Source organism: Marmota monax, unplaced genomic scaffold (genome assembly GCF_021218885.2).
Source record: "Marmota monax isolate L192 unplaced genomic scaffold, Marmota_monax_Labrador192_F-V1.1 WCK01_AAM20220418_F8-fsc00049, whole genome shotgun sequence".
Taxonomy (NCBI): Eukaryota; Metazoa; Chordata; class Mammalia; order Rodentia; family Sciuridae; genus Marmota; species Marmota monax.
The window spans coordinates 2904660-2925440 of record NW_026694221.1 but is presented as its reverse complement, the minus strand read 5'-3'; the positions used below and the strand labels follow the sequence as shown (position 1 = coordinate 2925440).

The window sequence follows — 20781 nt, the reverse complement described above, 5'->3', positions numbered from 1 at the left end:
TAGTATCCAAAACCACCATGACAGAGAAAAGTAAATTTAAAAACTAGGGGTCATAAAGCAGATAATTCCAACTATAAATAAACAAATCATGAGAACTCTAAGACATAGTGCAACATTCAGCAACAACACAAGTGCAAAGATGCCCCCTCCCACCATGCTCAAAATGCAATAATACAAAAAAAAAAAAGTCGTCTAAGAAAAAGGAAGGAAGGAAGGAAGGAAGGAAGGAAGGAAGGAAGGAAGGAAGGAAGGAAGGAAGGAAGGAAGGAAGGGCTGGCTGGCTTACTTTAGGACACAATAATACCCCCGTTTTACAGATAAGGACGTTGAGGAGGCTTTGGCCAAGGTCACAAACTGTTATGGGTCAGGCTATATGGGCAATGACCATACAGGCTCCATTTTACCCTGAGACTCCATGTCATATAAGGAATGCTTCTCCCATGGGAACACTCTGCCTCTGTACCTATCAATAGTTGCTTAGTATAGCATGTTTGGCAACACAAAATGGCAATTCTTATACAATGTAAAATTGTTCTCTCTTTAGTTCCCATTTTTCTTGGGCAATGACTCTGTCAGAGATTGATTGTCTAGACATTAGTAACCATTCTCTAACTTGTACTCAACTAGTACAACTAGTCCTCTAGGACTATATCTGGTTGGGTAACTTAGGTGACACTTCCCTTCTGCTTGCTTGATGCTATGTCAACCTGGAAAATCCTGTGGGAAATACCAATGTACCCACTGCATTGTTTTGCTAACTGCTCAATTCAGTTTCTATACCCCTGCTTGTTTGCAGCTATGTCAACCTGGATGTGGTTTTTGCCTTTAAAGACCCTGAAATGCTCAGGCTCAAGGCTGTTCCTTGCAAAGACAGTTATGAGTTATGGGTCCTGTGGGGAGCAGTCACCAGCCGGCAGGCTAAATAAAGACTCTCCCATTAGGACAAAATGGACTTGGTATGTTTTCTGAGCGGTCTGCCCCATAAGACCACTAGCACAAGGTAGAGCAGAGACTGACCATCCATTCAGGTTCCAAGCCCAGCTATTAACCTCCCTCTCACATACCTATCTTCAAGCAAAACCACCATTATTCTACTAACATTAAATCATTAATAACTATGAGTTATCTTCACTATTCTGGAACTCAGGTTAGGATTACCATAAAAATATTATTTTTGCCAGGGATAAAAGAAGCACTAGTTGGACAAAGCTCTAGGACTACATCTGGTTGGGTAATTTAGGTGACTCTTCTCCTTTTCCTTTTCTGTAAACATATTAAATTTCATACCATAAACATGCTATTACAATTAGAAAAAATTTAATATTTGTAATGTCCTTTTCAAAGAAAGGGTTTTTCTAGCCACAGTTTTGCCTTTCTCCATCAGTTAACAACAGTTACCCTACAACAGAGTTTTGTTTTGTGGTGCAAGTGATGAGTCTTATTCTGAGTATTTTCAATTTATTAGTTGTGTACACTGTGCGCAAGCATACATACACATGTCCATGCCCGCACAGCACCTGGACATGTCCCAAGCCTCTTCTCTCCAGTTTCTCCTCAGGTCTCAGGTTAGATATTACCTTTTCTAACAGAACCATATTCCCCAACCCCTACTACTGAGTCAGAAACCCTTCTTCTGTGCTACTATAGTACCAGCAGGGCAGCATACAATCCAGAACTGTTCTAGCCTTTGTTTTGCTACATTTTAAAAATCTCTGACCTATTTTGTTTATCAGTATCTCTCTTCCAACACAGTAACTGGCTCCTGGTAAGTCCCCAAATAATATTGTGGAAGGGATAAATGAGTACTCTTCAGTATTTTCTAGAGTGAATAAACATGGCTTTTATGAAGAAAAAAGCAATTTTGCTAAATAAAGATTTTTATAATTACTGTCATACTGTGGGAAATTTTTTTTTTAATTCCCTGTGTTTTCTTAGCAACTTCAAGAGAAAAGCAGTATGTGTGCAACCCCTAATGATTTTTTTTTCCCCTAGAGAGGAGATTTAATGCAGGAGATGAGGACATGGCTTTGTGGAGCCCATTTTAATTCTTGTTGCTCTAAAATCCTTATTTTCTTCCTTCTATCTACTACTATACTTCAGCACATCAGTCACATTTCTTTCTTATATAAGTCTTCTGAAATTGTGTATTTTCAACTTTCTAGCATACCTTGGGTAAAAAATAACATAAGGATTATTAAATTAAATGTAACACTGTTAATTTACTATCATCCCCATGCTACTATCATTAATGCCTTCTCTCCTTCATACCAACTGTTCAATGCTACAATGGTGGATATAGGCAAGCGAGGCAAGGTTCCCTGTTGATAAATAGGGCATTAAAATTATAAGTAAATATAAAGCATCATCATTTATTATCACACTTGTAAAAACTGAAGGGATGAAGTATTAGAACAACTGAAACTGCCATAATAAGCATCAGCCACATACAAAAAACTAAATGTAACTTTTGAGATCTTTTCCTCCAAGTTGATTAATATTTTCTATGGTGATGAGTATGATGACTTAAATTCAGTATTATTCTGTACATAAACGTTCTTGTAAATGTCACACTAAACTATAGCTAGACAAAAATCTCTTACAATTAGGAAGCCAAACTATGCTAGTGAAAATTTTAATTCATTTTCAAGAGGCAAAAAAATGAAAATAAAGGAGATTCTTAAAAAGAAATACCAAAGGAATGTTCATTTATGGGCCAGAATACTATTTCGTAAGAAGTCATAGTACCCCTATACCTGCTTATTTACTGACTTCTAAGCTGTTCTAAGGAGAATAACTAAAATCCTCTAAGAATCAAACAAAAACAAATCATTAGATATTTATTACAAAAAGATGATATGAACTGATTAGTATATAAATTTAAATGAAAGCAGAAACAGAACACTAATATTGTAATGTCTATATTTAAACCAGTTTATACTTTTTTCCAAAATTTCTCAACTAATTTTTTTCAGTTACACAAATCAGGACTTTTATATAAAATATCTTTAGGTATTACATATACTATTATCATACAGAATGCTCTGGCTCTAAAAATTTGTTTTATCTGTTCAAAATTTATATAGTTTGTTTCTCTATAAAAATCATTTCCTCTATAAATATATTCTATATGATTCTGAGATTAGAAAGCATAGAAATGCTATGGACTATTTCTCATTTTTAACAAATACATGTAAAATATGTGTTTAGTTTATTATTATGATAATGTTTTCTATTTCATAGAAACCATGGACTATTTCTCATTTTTAACAAATACATGTAAAATATGTGTTTAGTTTATTATTATGATAATGTTTTAGAAAACATTATTATAATCCATGTATTATAAAAATAGAATAAAATCTTTTAAAAAATATTGTGGGGGAGGCAAGAAGAGCAATAACCCATCTCCCCAAACCCATACAATCAAACTGTCTTGCTATATATATATATATATATTTAAATGTTTTTAGTTTTTGGTAGATGGACATAATACCTTTATTTTATTTATTTATTTTTACGTGGTGCTGAGGATTGAATCTAGTGCCTCACATGTGCTAGGCAAGTGCTCTACCACTAAGCTACAATCACAGTCCTGTCATGCTATATTAAATGTTATTCCTTACTAGTCTTTCAAAACAAACATCTCAATGTTTATACTGCATTTCATCTACTGGTATTCTCCAGCTTATCCTCTATCCATACTATTTTTTTAAGTCTACAATCAGTGGTGTGCTAAACACAGCATGAACATCTTAAAAGATATGCAGCATGGTAGAAAGAGTTTTGAATTGGGAAAAGGACAAGACAGGATCCAAATCCCAGTTCTTGAGCTCTTATTACATTTTCTTTCTTCAAGCCTGCTTGTTTATCAAATGGAAATAACAATATATATTTTGCATTTCATATGATTAAATGAATTAATAATATGCAAAGCATCTACCATAGTTCCTGCCAGAGTAGATGCTCAATAAATTGTAACTATTATTTTAATTTATGTTTAGTAAATGTTTAAAGGAATGGACAATAAATTGAGGAAAATAGAAGAATGGCAAAATGAAAAATAGGCTCATGTACTCTAATATTCTGAGACAAGCGATATGCCATCTTTCACTGAACTAAATACCAAAGAAAATTAATTACATATCACGTGCCATAAAATAAAACAACTTAAAATTTGGATTTAATATGCAATTCCTATAATAGTAAGCTTCTTCAGGTCACTAGTGTTCAATTTTATCAGCTATGGCATCTACCCAGAAAATTTCAAAACTTCAAAACAAAGTATATCTGGACCATTTTGAATTTAAGAGTGTCTCTAATAGTATGCTAATAAGACTGTGAGCTGAAAGGAACACAAAGAATCTACATAAGCTAGGCAGGGTGGTGCATACCTGTAATTCCAACAACTTGAGAGGCTGAGACAGGAGGATTGTTAAATTCAAAGCCAGCCTGTGCAGTTTAGCAAGATCCTGTCTCCAAAAAAAAGGGGGGTGGGGCTGGAGATATGGAGATGTAACTCAAAGATTTAGTTCAAACCCAAGTACTGCCAAAAAAAAAAACACAACTATACAGCCTCTTTTCACGACACCTGATAGAGACTAATTTTGTAAAACTAAATCCTTTGGAGTAGCCCCTAGTAAATGCTAAAGATATTTATAGATTAGTGCTAGATACATTACTAGTCTAAGAAAATATCAACATTTACAATACATTCAGAATAATTAAGATTCCTACAATCAGTATCTTATAAATCACAAATTCCTAGGCAATTAAGTATGGTACTTAAATTATTAAATACATTTTTATATGTATTGACAAAGTTGAAATACACAAATACACTATGATAAATTTTAAAGCAAAATACCAGTAGTAGGACACAGTCTTTTCATTCGTATGTTTTGTTTGTTTTTTTTTAAAGACAATTTTAGACGAGGTCAATTTTCAGGGATTATTCTCAACACTACCATCACTTAATATAATGTCAATCAAACTTAGTGGCATGTCCTAACAGGAAGCTGGCATCCTGTTAGTTTACTATCTTGGAACTGAAATCACCTAACTAAGGTAGTTAATGCTTTAGAAAACCTGGTATAAAAATTATGAAAATGTCAGGACAATGGAAAGTGTTGGTTATTTCTTACAGACTTCAATTACAAAAAACAAACCAGATGGCAAGTTTGAAACCACAGAAGGAAAAGAAATAACTCAGAAGTGCTGTTTTCTACTACAGTAGTCCTCCTGATCCACAGGGGATATGTTTCGATATCCTCAGTGGATGCCATAGAAAATACTATATTTACACCATGTTCTTTCCTATACAAGTTAAATTTATAAATTAGTCACAATAAGAGATTAACAGTAGTCACTAATAATAATAAAACACTTTGGCAATAAGCTATATTAAAATTGCCAGTGTCACTACCCTTGTACTTTGGGGCCATTATTAAGTAAAATAAGTGGTACTTGAACACAGGCCCTGTGATCCTGCAACAGCAGATCTGATGACTGAGATGGCTTCTAAGGGACTAGCATAGGTACCATGCACACATTGGACAAGGGAATAATGTGTTTCCTACATAGGATGGAAAGGTATGGTGTGATATTTTATCAAGCTACTCAAAACCTTACTCAATTTAAAAAATCTTACGTTTCATATACACCTTATATATTCGGGTTACAGTTACTTACTCATGTATTGAAATACTGAAAATTGAAACCAGGGCATTTAATCACAGAGCTACATCTCCAACCCTTTTTATTTTGAGACAAGGTCTTTCTTGAGTTGTCAAGGCTGGCCTTGAAATTGGAAGCTTCCTGCTTCAGCTTCTCAAAGAACTGGGATTACACGGGTAGTGATTTTATACAATACTTTTATCACACCTACGTTTTAACTGTAACCTGTCACATGAGGTCAGATACAGAATTTTCCACTTGTGGCATTATGTTGGCACTCAAAAGATTCAGATTTTTCAGCATTTCAGATTTTATACTTTTGAATTAAACATGTTCAACCTATATGACACAATCATCTAGGTAAAAGCTTACAAAGCTAAATTGTGTCTTCTAGGGATCCCAAATTAAACAATCATCTGAAAGTTTGGACTGATATGACACAAAGAAGAAAAGTTCAATTTTCAATTTTATTAGAAAAATAATTTTGAATCCTCACATATATGTATCACTGAATCACAAATACTTCTTTATAATGTCAATTTCTATAATAGACGCAAATGATGATGTTGATGATATGAACATATATCAATTACAAGATCATAATTCTCTTCATTATCTGTTTATAAGGCATTTAACCATTTAAAATTATGACAATTGCCCTGAAAAGCTTCCTAAATTTTCCTGAGAAAATCTCCAACATTTCATACTATCAATGAAGAGTTATTTAGAATATAAGATTTATGGAACAATGACCAAATTCTGAGGAAAAAAAAAGTGGAGATTCAATTTTTATAAAACTAGCAGTATATTTCAGGCTTCAATTCCATAAGATCTTAAAACGTGTTGAAAATTCAATTGAGTACCTTGTGCCAACTATTTTTTTTTTTTTTACTATAACTAAAGTTTACCTAAGAATGTGATAAATTAGTAGTATGAGTAGGTTAGCAAAAAAAAAAAAAAAAAGAGTAACAGAATAAAACTTGGCAAAGATACTTTAAGGGTAATCACGTGCAAAGTTTTCCCATCAATCTTGTCACCTTCATCGTAACCATGAAGACAAGACCAAGAGAATAAAAAAATCATCTACAGGGGCTGGGGATGTGGCTCAAGTGGTAGCGCGCTCGCCTGGCATGCGTGCAGCCCGGGTTCGATCCTCAGCACCACATACAAAACAAAGATGTTGTGTCCACCGAAAACTAAAAAATAAATATTAAAAAAAAAATTCTCTCTCTCTAAAAAAAAATCATCTACAAGTATAACCACCTTCCATCTATATACTTATAAATTTATTGCACAGCTATTTGTACTTCTGTGAGTTGTCATGAATCTTTTCCATGTGATGTCATCTTAAAAAATAAAAGGGGCAGAAAAGCAGCTACTGACAGAATTAGTTCCAGGTCAGACAAATATTTAAAAATAATGAAATAGCAAACCAAGCAGTATTCAATCGTGCTTGATTATAAAGTATTAAAAATAAAAACAAAAAACTACTAGATCTTATTTTGTAAAATAAACTTTTGAAATAAAAGACTAAAGATTAATATAGGTTATAAATATGCCAGAAAACTTGCGAGATGACAACTCACAAACTAAAGGCACAAAGAGATATTTATTTAAAAGATTTTATCCTTAGTGTAAATGAAAAAAAAAAAAAAAAAAAAAGAAAAGGAAAAAAATATAAGGGCTTAGTGGAAGTTGTTTTAAATATAAGAATCAATTGTGGTTTGACATGTTTGTAACCCAGCCAGTCAAAACAACTATTATAAGTCATAGATGAGTTACGACTATCAATCTTAAACTCACTATGATTTAGCAGATACTGTAACAGTCAAAAGGAAGTGGAGGGGGACAGGAAGATGAAAGGAAAGAAGATCTGAATAGAATTGTATAAAAAGAGAGTGGGACAAGAATATCAAGAAGTCATGGTCAGAAGTGAGAGAGATGTGAAAAAGCAGCAGAGATTCTCCTACTGGCTTTTCAGAAGTAAATACCATGACTATTGCCTGTGTTATATCCATGTGGCAACAACTTGAGGGACAGCTTGTAGGAGCTGAAAGCTGTCTTCTGAAAGCCAAAAGAGAATTCAGTTTTTGAATTCTGCTAACAATTAGTGAGCCTGTAAGAGGACCTTGGGCCTAAGGCTAGATCATAACCTTGACACATAAACTATGATAATAAATTTGCATTTTTTTAAAAAGCTGACTTTGGGGTAATTCATTATACAGCAACAGAAACTATTTCATGCTTTAAAAACAAGAAAATACTTTTTTTCCATGTTACTGCTTATAGTTTTCCTCTATACTAAACATTTGCTTTTCAAACAATGTGGATTTTTCTATATAATCTAGCAAAACAGCTTCTAGTTTCATGAAACCTGAATACTCCAAATCTGTAAAACAAAAACAACAAACAAACAAACAATCCACATTACCTCAAAGTTTATTTGGTTGGATTTAAAATATAACTCAAAAAGAGAAACTACATTTAAAAGGATATTTCCCTATTATTTTGGAATCATATTTTTAAAACTTACTCTTTGGAAAATATTTATCATATTCCACTCTTAGGAAAAAAGATACACATTTAACATACTTACTTTCTTGAGTATTTATGTTACTCACTGAACTATATCATAATTAGAATTCATTACATTGTGAAAGCATATTCTCTCAGTCTCAACATTTTTACAGAACATGTAACATGCAGAGAAAGAAGACAGACTAATCTCCCAATCAAAATAAAATACATAAGAATATGTAATAATAGTTTTCCAAAATAACAATTTGTCTACACGGCTAAATCTGCTATCTAATAGGAGTAAAGTTGAGAGAAGTTGTTGGTACAAGTATTTATCATACAATTAGAGGGCCAAATAAGATGCCATTTATTTTTTTCACAATGTAATAAAATTTTCTCCTGTGCTTTTGTCAACCAGGAAATGCACTAAATAAATTTCTAAACACTCAGAATAGATGTTCATATCATCAGCTGCTTTATTAAACATTTCTGTATAATTCTAAATAAAGTATTATCTTTAAAAAAAAATTCTATTTTTAAAAAAGGAATCTACTTTAAGTTAGCCTACCTTCCACATTCAAAGTCCCCATTTTAGATTCCAGGAAATCAAATAATGTGCTTGGTGCTGATGGCCTTGCATTTCCTAGGTCTTCTTCATCTTCAGATCTTATTCGACCCCTTCCTTTTCCTCTACCTTAAGATTTAAAAGTAAGACATACATACATATATATATACATGTGTATGTGTGTGTGTGTGTGTGTGTATGTGTATTTATATATATTCTATATGGAAAAATGGAAGGAGAAAAAAGCATTAAAATACAATCAGCAATCATTTCAAGCAGGATGTTACATATATTTCTTTTCATTATTTTTCCGTATATTCTTTTAATAATAAGAAAAACTTTTAAATGATTATATTAAATAGTACATTCAACCAATTTTGTTCCATTGTCCCAGATACAGAACATCTATAAAAATTACTCACAACAAGTATAACACTTATGGCAACTTTTAAATAATTAGTATGTTAACAGAATTGAGAACTTTTAACTTAATGGGTTAATCCCCTAAATGAGTTATCCAGAAATTTAAATTTGCTTATATAAATTATCTTTAAAAGAAAAAATTATAATAGAATTCATCATTATATTCAAACATGCATAGAATTTGATCAATCTCATTTCCCAGTACCTTCTCTTTCCCTCTTGCTCTGCTATACTAGTCTCTCTTCTGTTATTAATATTTTAATTCTTGTACAGTTACCTATATAATTATAAATATATGGGATTATCTTTGGTACATTTGGACATGGACACAGTAAAATTTGGTAGATTTCATTCCCTATTAATTCCAGATTCCCTTCCTTCCTCTACTCTACAGTTTCCTATTTTCCTAAGATACCCTAACTTCCCCACTTTTAAAAATTATTTTTCTCTCTGGCTTCCGCATATAAAACATTCAACCCTTGGCTTTCCGAGAATGGCTTATTTTATTTAGCATAATGTTCTCCAGTTCCATCCATCTACCAGCAAATGACAATTTCATTCTTCTTTATACCTGAGTAAAATTCCTTGTTTTTAAAATAAAGGAATGAGACTTGAAAAATTACCTAATACCTTTGACCATGCAATAATTAAAGAACACCACCAAATAAAATTAATTTTCTTCTTAATTTTAAACGGTGTATAAACTGTTGTCATTTATATAAGTGGCAGAGTTCTAGAAATAATTAATAGAACTAGTCACTCAATGTCATATTTTCTCTGCTGCTCATACTAACCCTATTAAATAAGATACCATTAGACATATAAGGACAGAGAGACTCAAAATAACCTGCAAACATATCTACGGTTCCAAGCTCACAATCCTTCCATTCACCATGCTACATAAAGTTACAGTCCAAACAGTGATAAAACTCAGCCTCTTTTGATAAAATATATTACTCTAAAAGCCACCAATAATATCTGGCACATTGCCTGTTAAGTTATACCTCTTAGAGGTGGACCTGTAAGAGGTTTCTGTTTATTGCCGTTAAGAAGTACATTCAATGCTGCCTCTAAGTTGTTGCCATTATCCATAAGAGCTTGCCTCGATGCTTCCTTACTGAAGCCCATTTCTGTTATGTGCTTCAGTGCCTTTTCATCAACCTATAAGGAGTAAAGAGAAAGCTGTGCTGACAGTCAGTAAATAAAGTGAGGTATATATTTTTAATTATTTACTGTTGTTTAACTCAAAATTACATCACATATTTATGGAAAATAATATACTAATGTAACATTCACTTGCTATTTATTCATACTAATAGTCAAGAAGAATCTGTATAAAATGTATTATGCCTTGAGTACTCTCTAACTTAGCAAGTTCCATTGCAAATGCAAAACTAAGAAAAAAAAATTTTATATTAAAATAAGATGTTTGAAAATAATATAATGAAGAGAAAACTACTCAGTGAATATTTTTTATGGTAAAAAAATGAAAAATTTTTGATAGTTCTCCATCAAAAAAAGAAATATAATTTATATAGCACCTTTCTAAAAACTCAAAGACAGATCAAGGGTATTTTTTAAAAAATATTAATTTTGTGGTTGATTCTTTAGTCTTACCAGTTCTCTGTAGACACCCTCATGTTTCCCCTCTGATTTGGCTGACTTTTCTTTTTGTAAAACTTCCCTGTTTCGGTTACCAACAGCACTCATATTGAGATTACTTCTGGCACTACCACCACCTCCTCCAAATGTCTTGGTCTTTAGGATAAGAGAAGCATAAAAGAGGTGTAAGTAAACAGCATTTAAAAATAGCCTTAAAACCCAAGTCACTACTAAAAAAATCTGGTGAAATTAAGTAATTAAAAGTTTCTTAATTATATTTTACATGGAAAAGTGAAACAGCTTGTTCTTTTCAAACAGCACAAATCACAGACAAGTATTAGCCATCTTTTCATCTCACAAATCAGGCAACACAACATTTACAGTTTTAAAATCTTTCAGTCTCTCCAAGGACATAAACTTAACTATACAACAATATAAAAGAAAAATAAAATAAGCATTATAAAGATTAGATGTCAAATGATTCTAGGATAAAATTTATGACTGATAAAATTAGAATTGGTTTCTAAATCCACCTACAAGGCAAGGTTATACTTAGCAAGATTCTAAACCTGTATAAGAATCGGTCACATTATGTCCATGGTCTAGGAATATGATTCTATAGTGGCAGAAAGTAAACAAAAATAAATTTGAACACTGTATTAAAACTACTAATTTATTATCTACATTAATCCTATGTTATTTCTTACCAAGTACATTTAAAAAACTTGTAGATCTATATTCCTTATTTTGTCTCACTTACTTGAAATACTTATAATTAAATTTGAAACTTTAATCCAATTTTTTTCTTTTCAAAACTTATGAAAAAGATACAAATTCATGCATAGCATTCACACTGCTACTTATATAACAGCAAATTAAATATACGGTTACATAATATTTTAAAGCTCTAACAGCTTTAGCATAAATTGAGTAAGTTAAAACTTTTTATTAGATATTTTATTAGAGATAATGATCAATTTAATGATCATTTTAAACTTAAAATGATTATAATAATAAAATATTTCAGATATAAATGTATGCAACACTAGGAAATTACCTTGAATCATAAAAAAGTAGAACCGGAAAAACAAAAATATCATTTTAAATGAACATTAAAAGATTAATAAATATCTCCATTGAGTAGTTGCTACCCCACAATATTTAAGTTGAATTCAAATCAAAATTAAAATTATATATTCAAAGACCAAAAACATTAACTGATTTATTCAATTTTTGGGTTGTGAAATTCCAACAAAACTGAAGGCAGTTATGGTAGCACATACCTATAATCCTAGCTACTTGGGAAACTGAGGCAAAAGAATTACTTAAACCCATGAGTTTTTTTAAGACCAGCCTGGGCAACATGGAGAGACAGCATTTCAAAAAACAACTGAAATACCTTGATAGCCATTACTTGTTTGAATGCAAAGAATAATAGGAGGTTATATTAATGGGATACAAAGGTTAGAGATAGGAGATGATTTAATACAGTTAAGTACACAGGCTTTGGACTAGCTAGACAAGGCTTATGCTAATCTTTGCTCAGTCACCTATTATCTCCTGTCCTCAGGCAAATCACTTTCCACTGAGCCTCAGGTTTTCCATTCTTAAAAGAGCAATGAGAAAAACTACCTTGAGAGGATTAAATGACACCATCAATAGGAAGTGATTATCTCTGTAACTGGCACAGGGAAAACACTCAATAACAGATAGTAATTACTATTTTGGATCATATCTAGAACATAGTTACCTGAAAAGTCTGGAGGCTGACCTCTTCCAAATTAAATACACTTCTGGAATTTATGTTCTGTAACTCCAAAAGTGCTTTTTCTTTTGACAATGAAATAGCCCCTTATTATTTTATTTCCATTTTATGAATTAAGGAATAGGATAAACAGCACTTTCAGAATTGGATTTTTTTGCTGCTTTAAAATGGCTTTTAATCAAAACACATAAAAATATCTAGAACTGTCACAACTTAAACATTACCTACCATGTAACTGGTATTGCCTTTTATGAACCACGTCATCTTGTTCACAATATGTGAGTGAGGTATATGTGGAATCATCATAACTGTGAAGTTCAAGGGGGCTCTCAAAGATACCTAGCAATCTTACTGTATTTCCCTAACCCATCTGTTCTCACATTTTAAACCACTGTCTTAAATGTTTTCCTCACTTCTCAATCCTCCAATACCTTTTCCCCTCATTGTTACTGTTGTCTTGCTTCATTTTATACTTAAAAAACTGAAATAATCATTGAAGAACCCACACATGTTTTCATTACAACAAGAGGAACGTAGAGGGGATGAATAAATCTCCACCACTAGTCACAAGACTTTTCACTTGTCCTTGACAGGTTCCTCACTCCTTTCTCCATGATACATTTTCTGCATTCTCTTGTTTCTATCCATTACTGATCACAGCTTGGCTGGTTCAGCTTCTTCCATCCAAACTCTAAGACTGAAATGCTACTGAGCTCTTACCCTCTTCTATTCTCTATAAACACTCATTCCTTTGGTGATCTCATTTGGCTCGATGACTTTAAATATCATCTGCATGCCTAAAGTAACTCTGAAATGCATGTATCTATTCCAAAGCTGTTTTCAACTATAGTCTTCTATCTCACTGTCTATTAAACATTACTACATGCATGTCTAAAAGGCACCACAATATTCACATGTTCTTCATCTAAACCGTCATTTTTCCCCTTGGGTACTTCAATATGTGACTTACTTAATTCTAATTCTCCTCTTCTACAACCTAGTCTGAACACAGCAGCCAGAATTTAATCTTTTAAAAAGTAGGTCAGTAGATGCTATTATTGTGCTCAAACCCCTCAAAGAGCTCCCATTTCTCTCTGAATGAAGGCTAATGTTTTTACAATAGTTTGTAGCATGCCACATAAGCTGACCTCCTTTTTTTCTCGTCTCTTTTACTTCCCATCTCTTCACTGTTTCCATGATCTCCTTTGCTTTCCTTGAACACATGTCCCTGATTTATAGTCTTTGCAATGGCCCCTCCTCTATCTGGATTACTCTTCTTCAGCAACTACACAGCTAATTCTCCTACATCCTACAAATCTTCTACTATACTTAAAATTGCAGCATGTAATTTACATATTTGATATATTTATATTATTGATGATACAGATTTTATGTTTTGAATATATTAATCCTAGAACTGTTACTGGGTAACCTTGGGCAACTTGCTAATTGGTTAGTTTTAAGCCTCCACTAACTCTCTCATATGTAAATTAAGAAGTTCTGAAGTCTGTTTTAGTTCTTAAAAAATATGATCAATTACCAAGAATTTGTGGAGAAAATATGTTATCAATTAGGCCTAAAAAAATGAAGCAATTAAAACATGTGAACTGGGCTGGGGATTTGGCTTAAGCGGTAGCGTGCTCGCCTAGCATGCGAGCGGCCCGGGTTCGATCCTCAGCACCACATACAAACAAAGATGTTGTGTCCGCAGAAAAATAAAAAATAAATATTAAAATTCTCTCTCTCTCTCTCTCTCAAAAAAAAAAGTAAATAAACAAACAAACAACAACAACAAAAAACATGTGAACTATGCTCCAATAAAGAGCCAGTATAAAAAAAGTTGCTCATAATCATTAAGGAACATCTATTTAGTTTCTAGTATCTTCTTGTAAAACAACCATAATTTTAATATCTTCTGGAAAAAATAAATATATTTCATATAAATTAAGTGAAATATTAATTTAAGAAATGTTAATTTTTTTAAAAAAGGTACTTCAGAAAACAGTGCATAAAAAAGAACAGCAACAGCCATGTTTATTTAGAGCTTTGAACAACAAAATATCAGGATCTAGTCCAAGTAGTAGCAACTGTTCTAAATGTCTTAGAAATTGTTAATTTTAACTCCCACAGTAACCATATGAAGTAGGTAATACTACTGTTCCTGATTTTCACAGATGATGAGAGTTGGGGTACAAAAAGCTCCATTTAAGATTATGAGCGATATATACTTCCAAAATGTCTAATTCCAGAGCTTATGTTTTGGCTCTACTCTAGAATGATGATTAGAAAGACACTGCAGGAAGAACAACTATATTTCAACAAGTCTTCTACTTAAAATTTGAAATTAAATAGATGAAAGCAATTGTTAGCTAAGCTTTATTATGGTTTTGGAATAAAGGAAACTATTCTAACTCACTGGTAAGAAAAGTCTAAGCAACTAACTCAAGAACTTAAATTTCTTATCAAAGACTAATCAAATACCCATTCCAAATAAGCAATAAATTCAAAATAATTAAAATAGAACCTTTGGCTAACAATAGTGTAAAATGGAGTGTGAATATGTGTGTGTGTGTGTGTGTGTGTGTGTGTAAAAACACATATAACCCAAAGATAAAAATTACTTTTACTACAAATTGAATAAAATTAAGAAAGAAAATAACAAAAATTTTGATGCTCATCCATTGACATATCCTCAGAAGTTACTATTCCTCAGAAGCTGCTATTATGTGGGAAAATGGTAACTAACCGAAACAATAACAGGAAACCCTCTGCTACATAAAAAGTGTTGGGTTCAGTTGTTACACTGTTAAGAAGAAAAACAAAAGGGAAAATAAAAAGATGATTTGCTTTTAATTTTTGCACCAAAGGAGTCTTATTAAGGAAGTTGGGGCCTAATCCCACATGATGGAGATTGGGGCCTACTTTTTCTTCTATTAGACACAGGGTCTCTGGTTTTATTCCTAAGTCCTTGATCCATTTTGAGTTTTGTGCATGGTGAGAGATAGAGGTTTAATTTCATTTTGTAAATGGGATGGACTCCAACTAAAAAGTTTCTTCTCAGCAAAAGAAACAATCTGTGAGGTGAATAAAGAGCTTACATCTTGGGAGCAAATCTTTACCCCTCACACATCAGATAGAGTACTAATCTCTAGGGTATATAAAGAACTCAAAAACAAATAAAACAAATAACCCAACAAAACAAGTAACCCAATCAATAAATGGGCCAAGGACCTGAAGAGACACTTCTCAGAAGATGATATATAGTCAATCAACAAATACATGAAAACTTGTTCATCATCACTAGCAATTAGAGAAATGTAAATCAAAACCACTCTAAGATTTCATCTCACTCCAGTCAGAATGGCAGTTATTATGAAGACAAACAACAATAAGTGTTGGCAAGGATGTGCGGGAAAAGATACACTCATTGCTGGTGAGACTGCAAATTGGTGCAGCCAATATGGAAAGCAGGATAGAGATTCCTTGGAAAATTGGGAATGGAACCACCATTTGACCCAGCTATCCCTCTCCTCAGTCTATACCCAAAGGATTTAAAAACAGCATACTACAGGGACACAGCCACATGAATGTTTATAGCAGCACAATTCAATAACTAAACTGTGGAACCAACCTAGATGCCCTTCAATAGATGAGTGGATAAAAAAAAATGTGGCATATACACACAATGGAATATTACTCAGCAATAAAAGAGAATAAAATCATGGCATTTGCAGGTAAATGGTTGAAGTTAGAGAAGATAATGCTAAGTGAAGTTAGCCAATCCCAAAAAAACAGATACCAAATGTTTTCTCTGATAAGGAGGTTGATTCATAGTGGGATAGGGAGAGGGAACATGAGAGGAACTCTAGATAGGACAAAGGGAGGGGTTGGAGGGGAAGGGAGGGGTCATGGGGTTACAAATGATGGTGGAATGTGCTGGACATTATTATCCGAAGTACATGTATGAAGACACAAATTGGCGTGAATATATTTTGTATGCAACCAGAGATATGAAAAATTGTGCTCTATATGTGTAATAAGAATTGTAATGCATTCTTGTGTCATATATAAATTAAGAAAAAAAGAAAGGTAATTTGCTAGGAAGAAGAATTTATTACAATTGCCAAGGAGATTTGGAAAAAGAACATAAGAATAATATGTATAATCTTAAGACCCCATGAGGTGACAAAGCATTTTTTACTTATGAAATATGCAAGAATATTGTCATAGGTTTGCTGAATATCTTATGTGAAAAGATAATAACAATCATGAGTAATCTAAATAGAAAATAATGATAAGAAATAAGAGAGATTTGTGACTATTTAATTTCTTACTTCTTTACTCTTTGCAACTTCTGCAATAGCGGCAGTCCTTTGCTTTTCAAATTCATCATTATCATTTGTAGGTTTAACAGGCATTGTAACTTGCAATGTCTTTCTTCTATCAAGCTCTCTGGTATCCACTTGGATATGAGATACACACTTCTGGTAAAATAGTAAAAAGAAATCCAATAATTTCAAAAGAGATTAAAAGGTTTTTGTTAGAAAGCAATACCTCTTGAAAAGAAATGTTTGTATACATTTCAATAGCTGAGAATCTACAAAAATAAGATTCCACCCCACAAATCTACAAAAAATTAAGAAAACAGTAGTAAATTGATTAAAGTAACAGTAAATGAAATTAAAGATACACAAAAATGTGGTCCTCTGAATCAGGGGATGCATATATTGAAGCAAGGAATCTAAGTTTCACTTTTGGATAATCGCTTAAAACAATTTGAGATTTCACATGGTCTATAGTAATCAAAAGGAAAGTTAAATTTGATTCTGCAAGAGCTCAATTTCCATATTAAGCCACAATATCCATATAAGAATTATGTTATAGTTATTTTAACATGTTTCTGAACTTTTAAATCAAAAACAAAAAAAAAAAACATACTCTCTGCCTCAATCAGGCTGCAAACATTCATTATTTGTAATTTATGAAAGAGACATATTATCATCTCCTCACAGGTAAATTCTTACAAATATGTCATTTATCATCTTCAAATATAAGTTACTAGAAACTTTCTACTTTGTTTTCTTTCTGGGGATTTTTATTACACTGTGAGAATATTAAAAACATGGACTATATATTAGGACTTCATGCTTCCTTTTATCTTGACTATCCATTGTTCCAAAACACAGAATAAGATCAACATATTTTTAAAATATTTTCAAAATAGTCACAATGCAAGAATAACTCTAAGTACACTATATGAAGAGGTTTTTGAAGAGGATGACAGTCAACTGATCTTATTCATCTGATAAACTAGATCATTTTTATAGCAAATTAAACAAACAAACACACACACACACACAATAAACCATACTATAGAAATGTAGGTCTCTGTTTTCTAACTTTATGTCCTCAGCTCACATTTACTCTGAGCCAGCACTTGTAAAGAACAAATCCAAGGCAGATTTATCAAGAGTTAAATTTTGGTGATATCATGAGAAGAGCTAGCTGTCACAGGGATTGCCCTTGGATTTGCCACTGATAAAACAGGAAAGGCTGGAGGACACTGATGTGAATGCAATTTGATTCTAAGCACAATGAGGAAGACAAAAGATACTGGCTAGCAGAGGAGCTACCTTAAGGTAGTATTCTGTAGCAAAGGAGACTGAAAAATAGAAAGTAGACAGAAAAATTTTCAGTTGTGTAGAAGAATGAGGGCTGCTGTGGGTGAATGCCAACTGGCAATAAAATTAAATCTACCTGAAATGGGTATTTAGAGTGAGGAAGAAGAGCAGACTTCTGAAAAATTATGGCATATTTTAGTCTTTCTACTTTTGAATATCCCATTGAAAAATAACAACAACAAAAAAATGTTTCTCCTTATCCTAATTAGTTCTTAGCTGCTCTTCAGCTATGACTCTTAAATTGTTTCAATCTTTGGATTAACAGCAAATTCCTAAATTCCTTAAATTTTCAAACTTTGTATTTGCGCATAATTCCATAACCTCTGAATAAATAGTTCATACACAAAAAAAAACTCAGCACAAATTACATATAAGTGAAAAACACTTTTTCCTGACTTAAATTCATTTGCCAACATGAAAATCATTACCTGTCCAAAAGGCACAAAAGGTGGTGGTCCACCTTCAGTTCCAATATTGCTTCTATTATGTTTTGATAAGCTCTGTGGGGGGGGAAAAAAGTCATAAAACAGAATGCACATAAAAGGTATTTAAAATGTACAAGGATTCACTGCTTTGAGTAGATTCTTATAAGAAAAAGGAAAAAAAAAAACCTTCTCTAAATTATTTTAAACCACAGTGAATAAAATATTATATTTCTTACTTCAGTAACTAGGCAAAGGTTCTTTCTTTATTTACCACAGTGAATAAAATATTATATTTCTTACTTCAGTAACTAGGCAAAGGTTCTTTCTTTATTTCACCTGACCAAAATACATATTCATGTAAAATTTTCAGAAATATTTTATCAAAATGTTATCCTAGGGAGAAAACAAGCTCTCTTCAAGAAATAGCAAAGCCAAAGATAATAAACTGGAAACAAATATTAATTTCAAATTATCTTCAAAAAGAAGTTTTTAGACAAAATTTATTAGCAAACATACTGACAAAAGAGATTTTGAATTATTTAAAGAGATCAGATCACTATAGTTTATAAAATGAATGTTTTTTTCAATTAATGTAAGATTTTCTTAATAATGTCTTAAAACAATTTACACTTTGAAGAAATAATCATTGATTATACTCTAGTAAAAATTAGCTTCAAAACTACTAATTTCAGTTTGCTTTTTTGCCAAACTCTCATAGAATTAGAGAAGTAACAATGCATGATGAAAATGGAAAAAAAATATCCTCCTAGCAAAGCAATATCTCAGATTGTGAAATCTTTCCTATCTATTCCTCCTATTCAGTTTGTTTTTGAGACATTATCATGTATCTTAAGCACTAGTGATTATTTGACACATCTCAACTGTAAACATTTTTGGTGTATTTTAAAATGTCATTAAAGAAATTGCTGATAAAAATACATTATAAAAGAGTGTCAAAGTTAAAAACAAAAAAAGCCATGTGTACTTTCAAACATATTCTAGAGTTCCTAAATTAAGCAATACTATATGTTTTCGGTAAATTATATAGAATACTAAGAGTAATGATCGCCACAACATTGAGTTTACTAAACAAAGAAATATTTAAACTGTACATGAAAGCCAAATTTTTTTTACAAACTACATTTAAGATATTAACCTGATTTAAAAAGAAACACACAAGAAATTCATAAAATTATCTAGGGGACATTTCCTCAATTTTAATTTAGATCTATGAAAACAATAATGCAAATAGCTTTAAGTCACTGCAACGTATATATAACTTTAAAAACTCATGTAAGTTACTAGTAATATACCATCTCTCAATGACATTATATAATTTAAAACATCTTATAGGATTTCTATTTCCTTGCCTGATGAAGGTACAAGAGCCAAACTTAATCTCCCTTTATAAACATCTAGCAATCTGGACAATGTGTGTAAAAAAAAAAAAAAAGTACTTTAAGACATAAGACAACAGGTAGTGTAAGACTATTATCACTGAAAGAGAGAGAGAAAAAGGAAAACAACAGATGAGTTCTGGTTAAAGATGAGACAGAAAGTAGAATGGTAGTCAGAGAATTCTACACTTAAAATGGGTAAACTGTTCAATTTTATGTTACCATAATAAAAAAGAAAGAAATAAGAAAAAAATCCCCATAACTCGGGACATTAAAATGTTATAGAACTACACTACTTTGCAATACATCTGGTACAGAACTCCTAGACCATACAAATGTACAAAACACCTAGGCTTTGAGGGGGTTTTATTGTTTTCTTTTCTTCATCTTTCTATAACTCAGCATAGTTACCACACCTATATATAGTTTACTGCTCAAAGCTCCCTTTCTTCATTTTACACAAATATTTAGGGTGCCATTATGTCCACTGTTTATCTTCCTCCTTAGGATTTTCTAAAGAAAATCTCTTTATTTTTCCAATGTATTTGTGAGTTAACCCTTGAATAATTGGCCTCCAAATGAAGACTGTAAGAGAAAACAGAGGCCTAAAAAGACTTCAGTTAGACAAAACAAAATTAAATTGGAACAAAAGATACATTAATTTAGGCCTGTAGGACCAAAGGTACATCAGAAAAACGATGAGCTCAAAAAAGACAGGTTTGGGGAGCAGGGG

General features: G+C 32.1%; 1 protein-coding gene across 5 annotated transcripts in view; it reads right to left on the bottom strand.

Annotated features, from left to right (window-relative positions):
• Tdrd3 (tudor domain containing 3) overlaps positions 1-20781 on the bottom strand; it is a 134636-nt gene that overhangs the window by 52215 nt on the left and 61640 nt on the right. For all 5 annotated transcript variants that reach the window (XM_046466449.2, XM_046466450.2, XM_046466448.2 and 2 more), the window contains 5 exons: positions 18655-18726; positions 16880-17029; positions 10796-10936; positions 10183-10339; positions 8759-8884 (listed from right to left, as the gene is read on the bottom strand). In XM_046466449.2, the coding sequence (XP_046322405.1) occupies positions 8759-8884; positions 10183-10339; positions 10796-10936; positions 16880-17029; positions 18655-18726 (646 nt within the window). The remainder of the gene's footprint in view (positions 1-8758; positions 8885-10182; positions 10340-10795; positions 10937-16879; positions 17030-18654; positions 18727-20781) is intronic.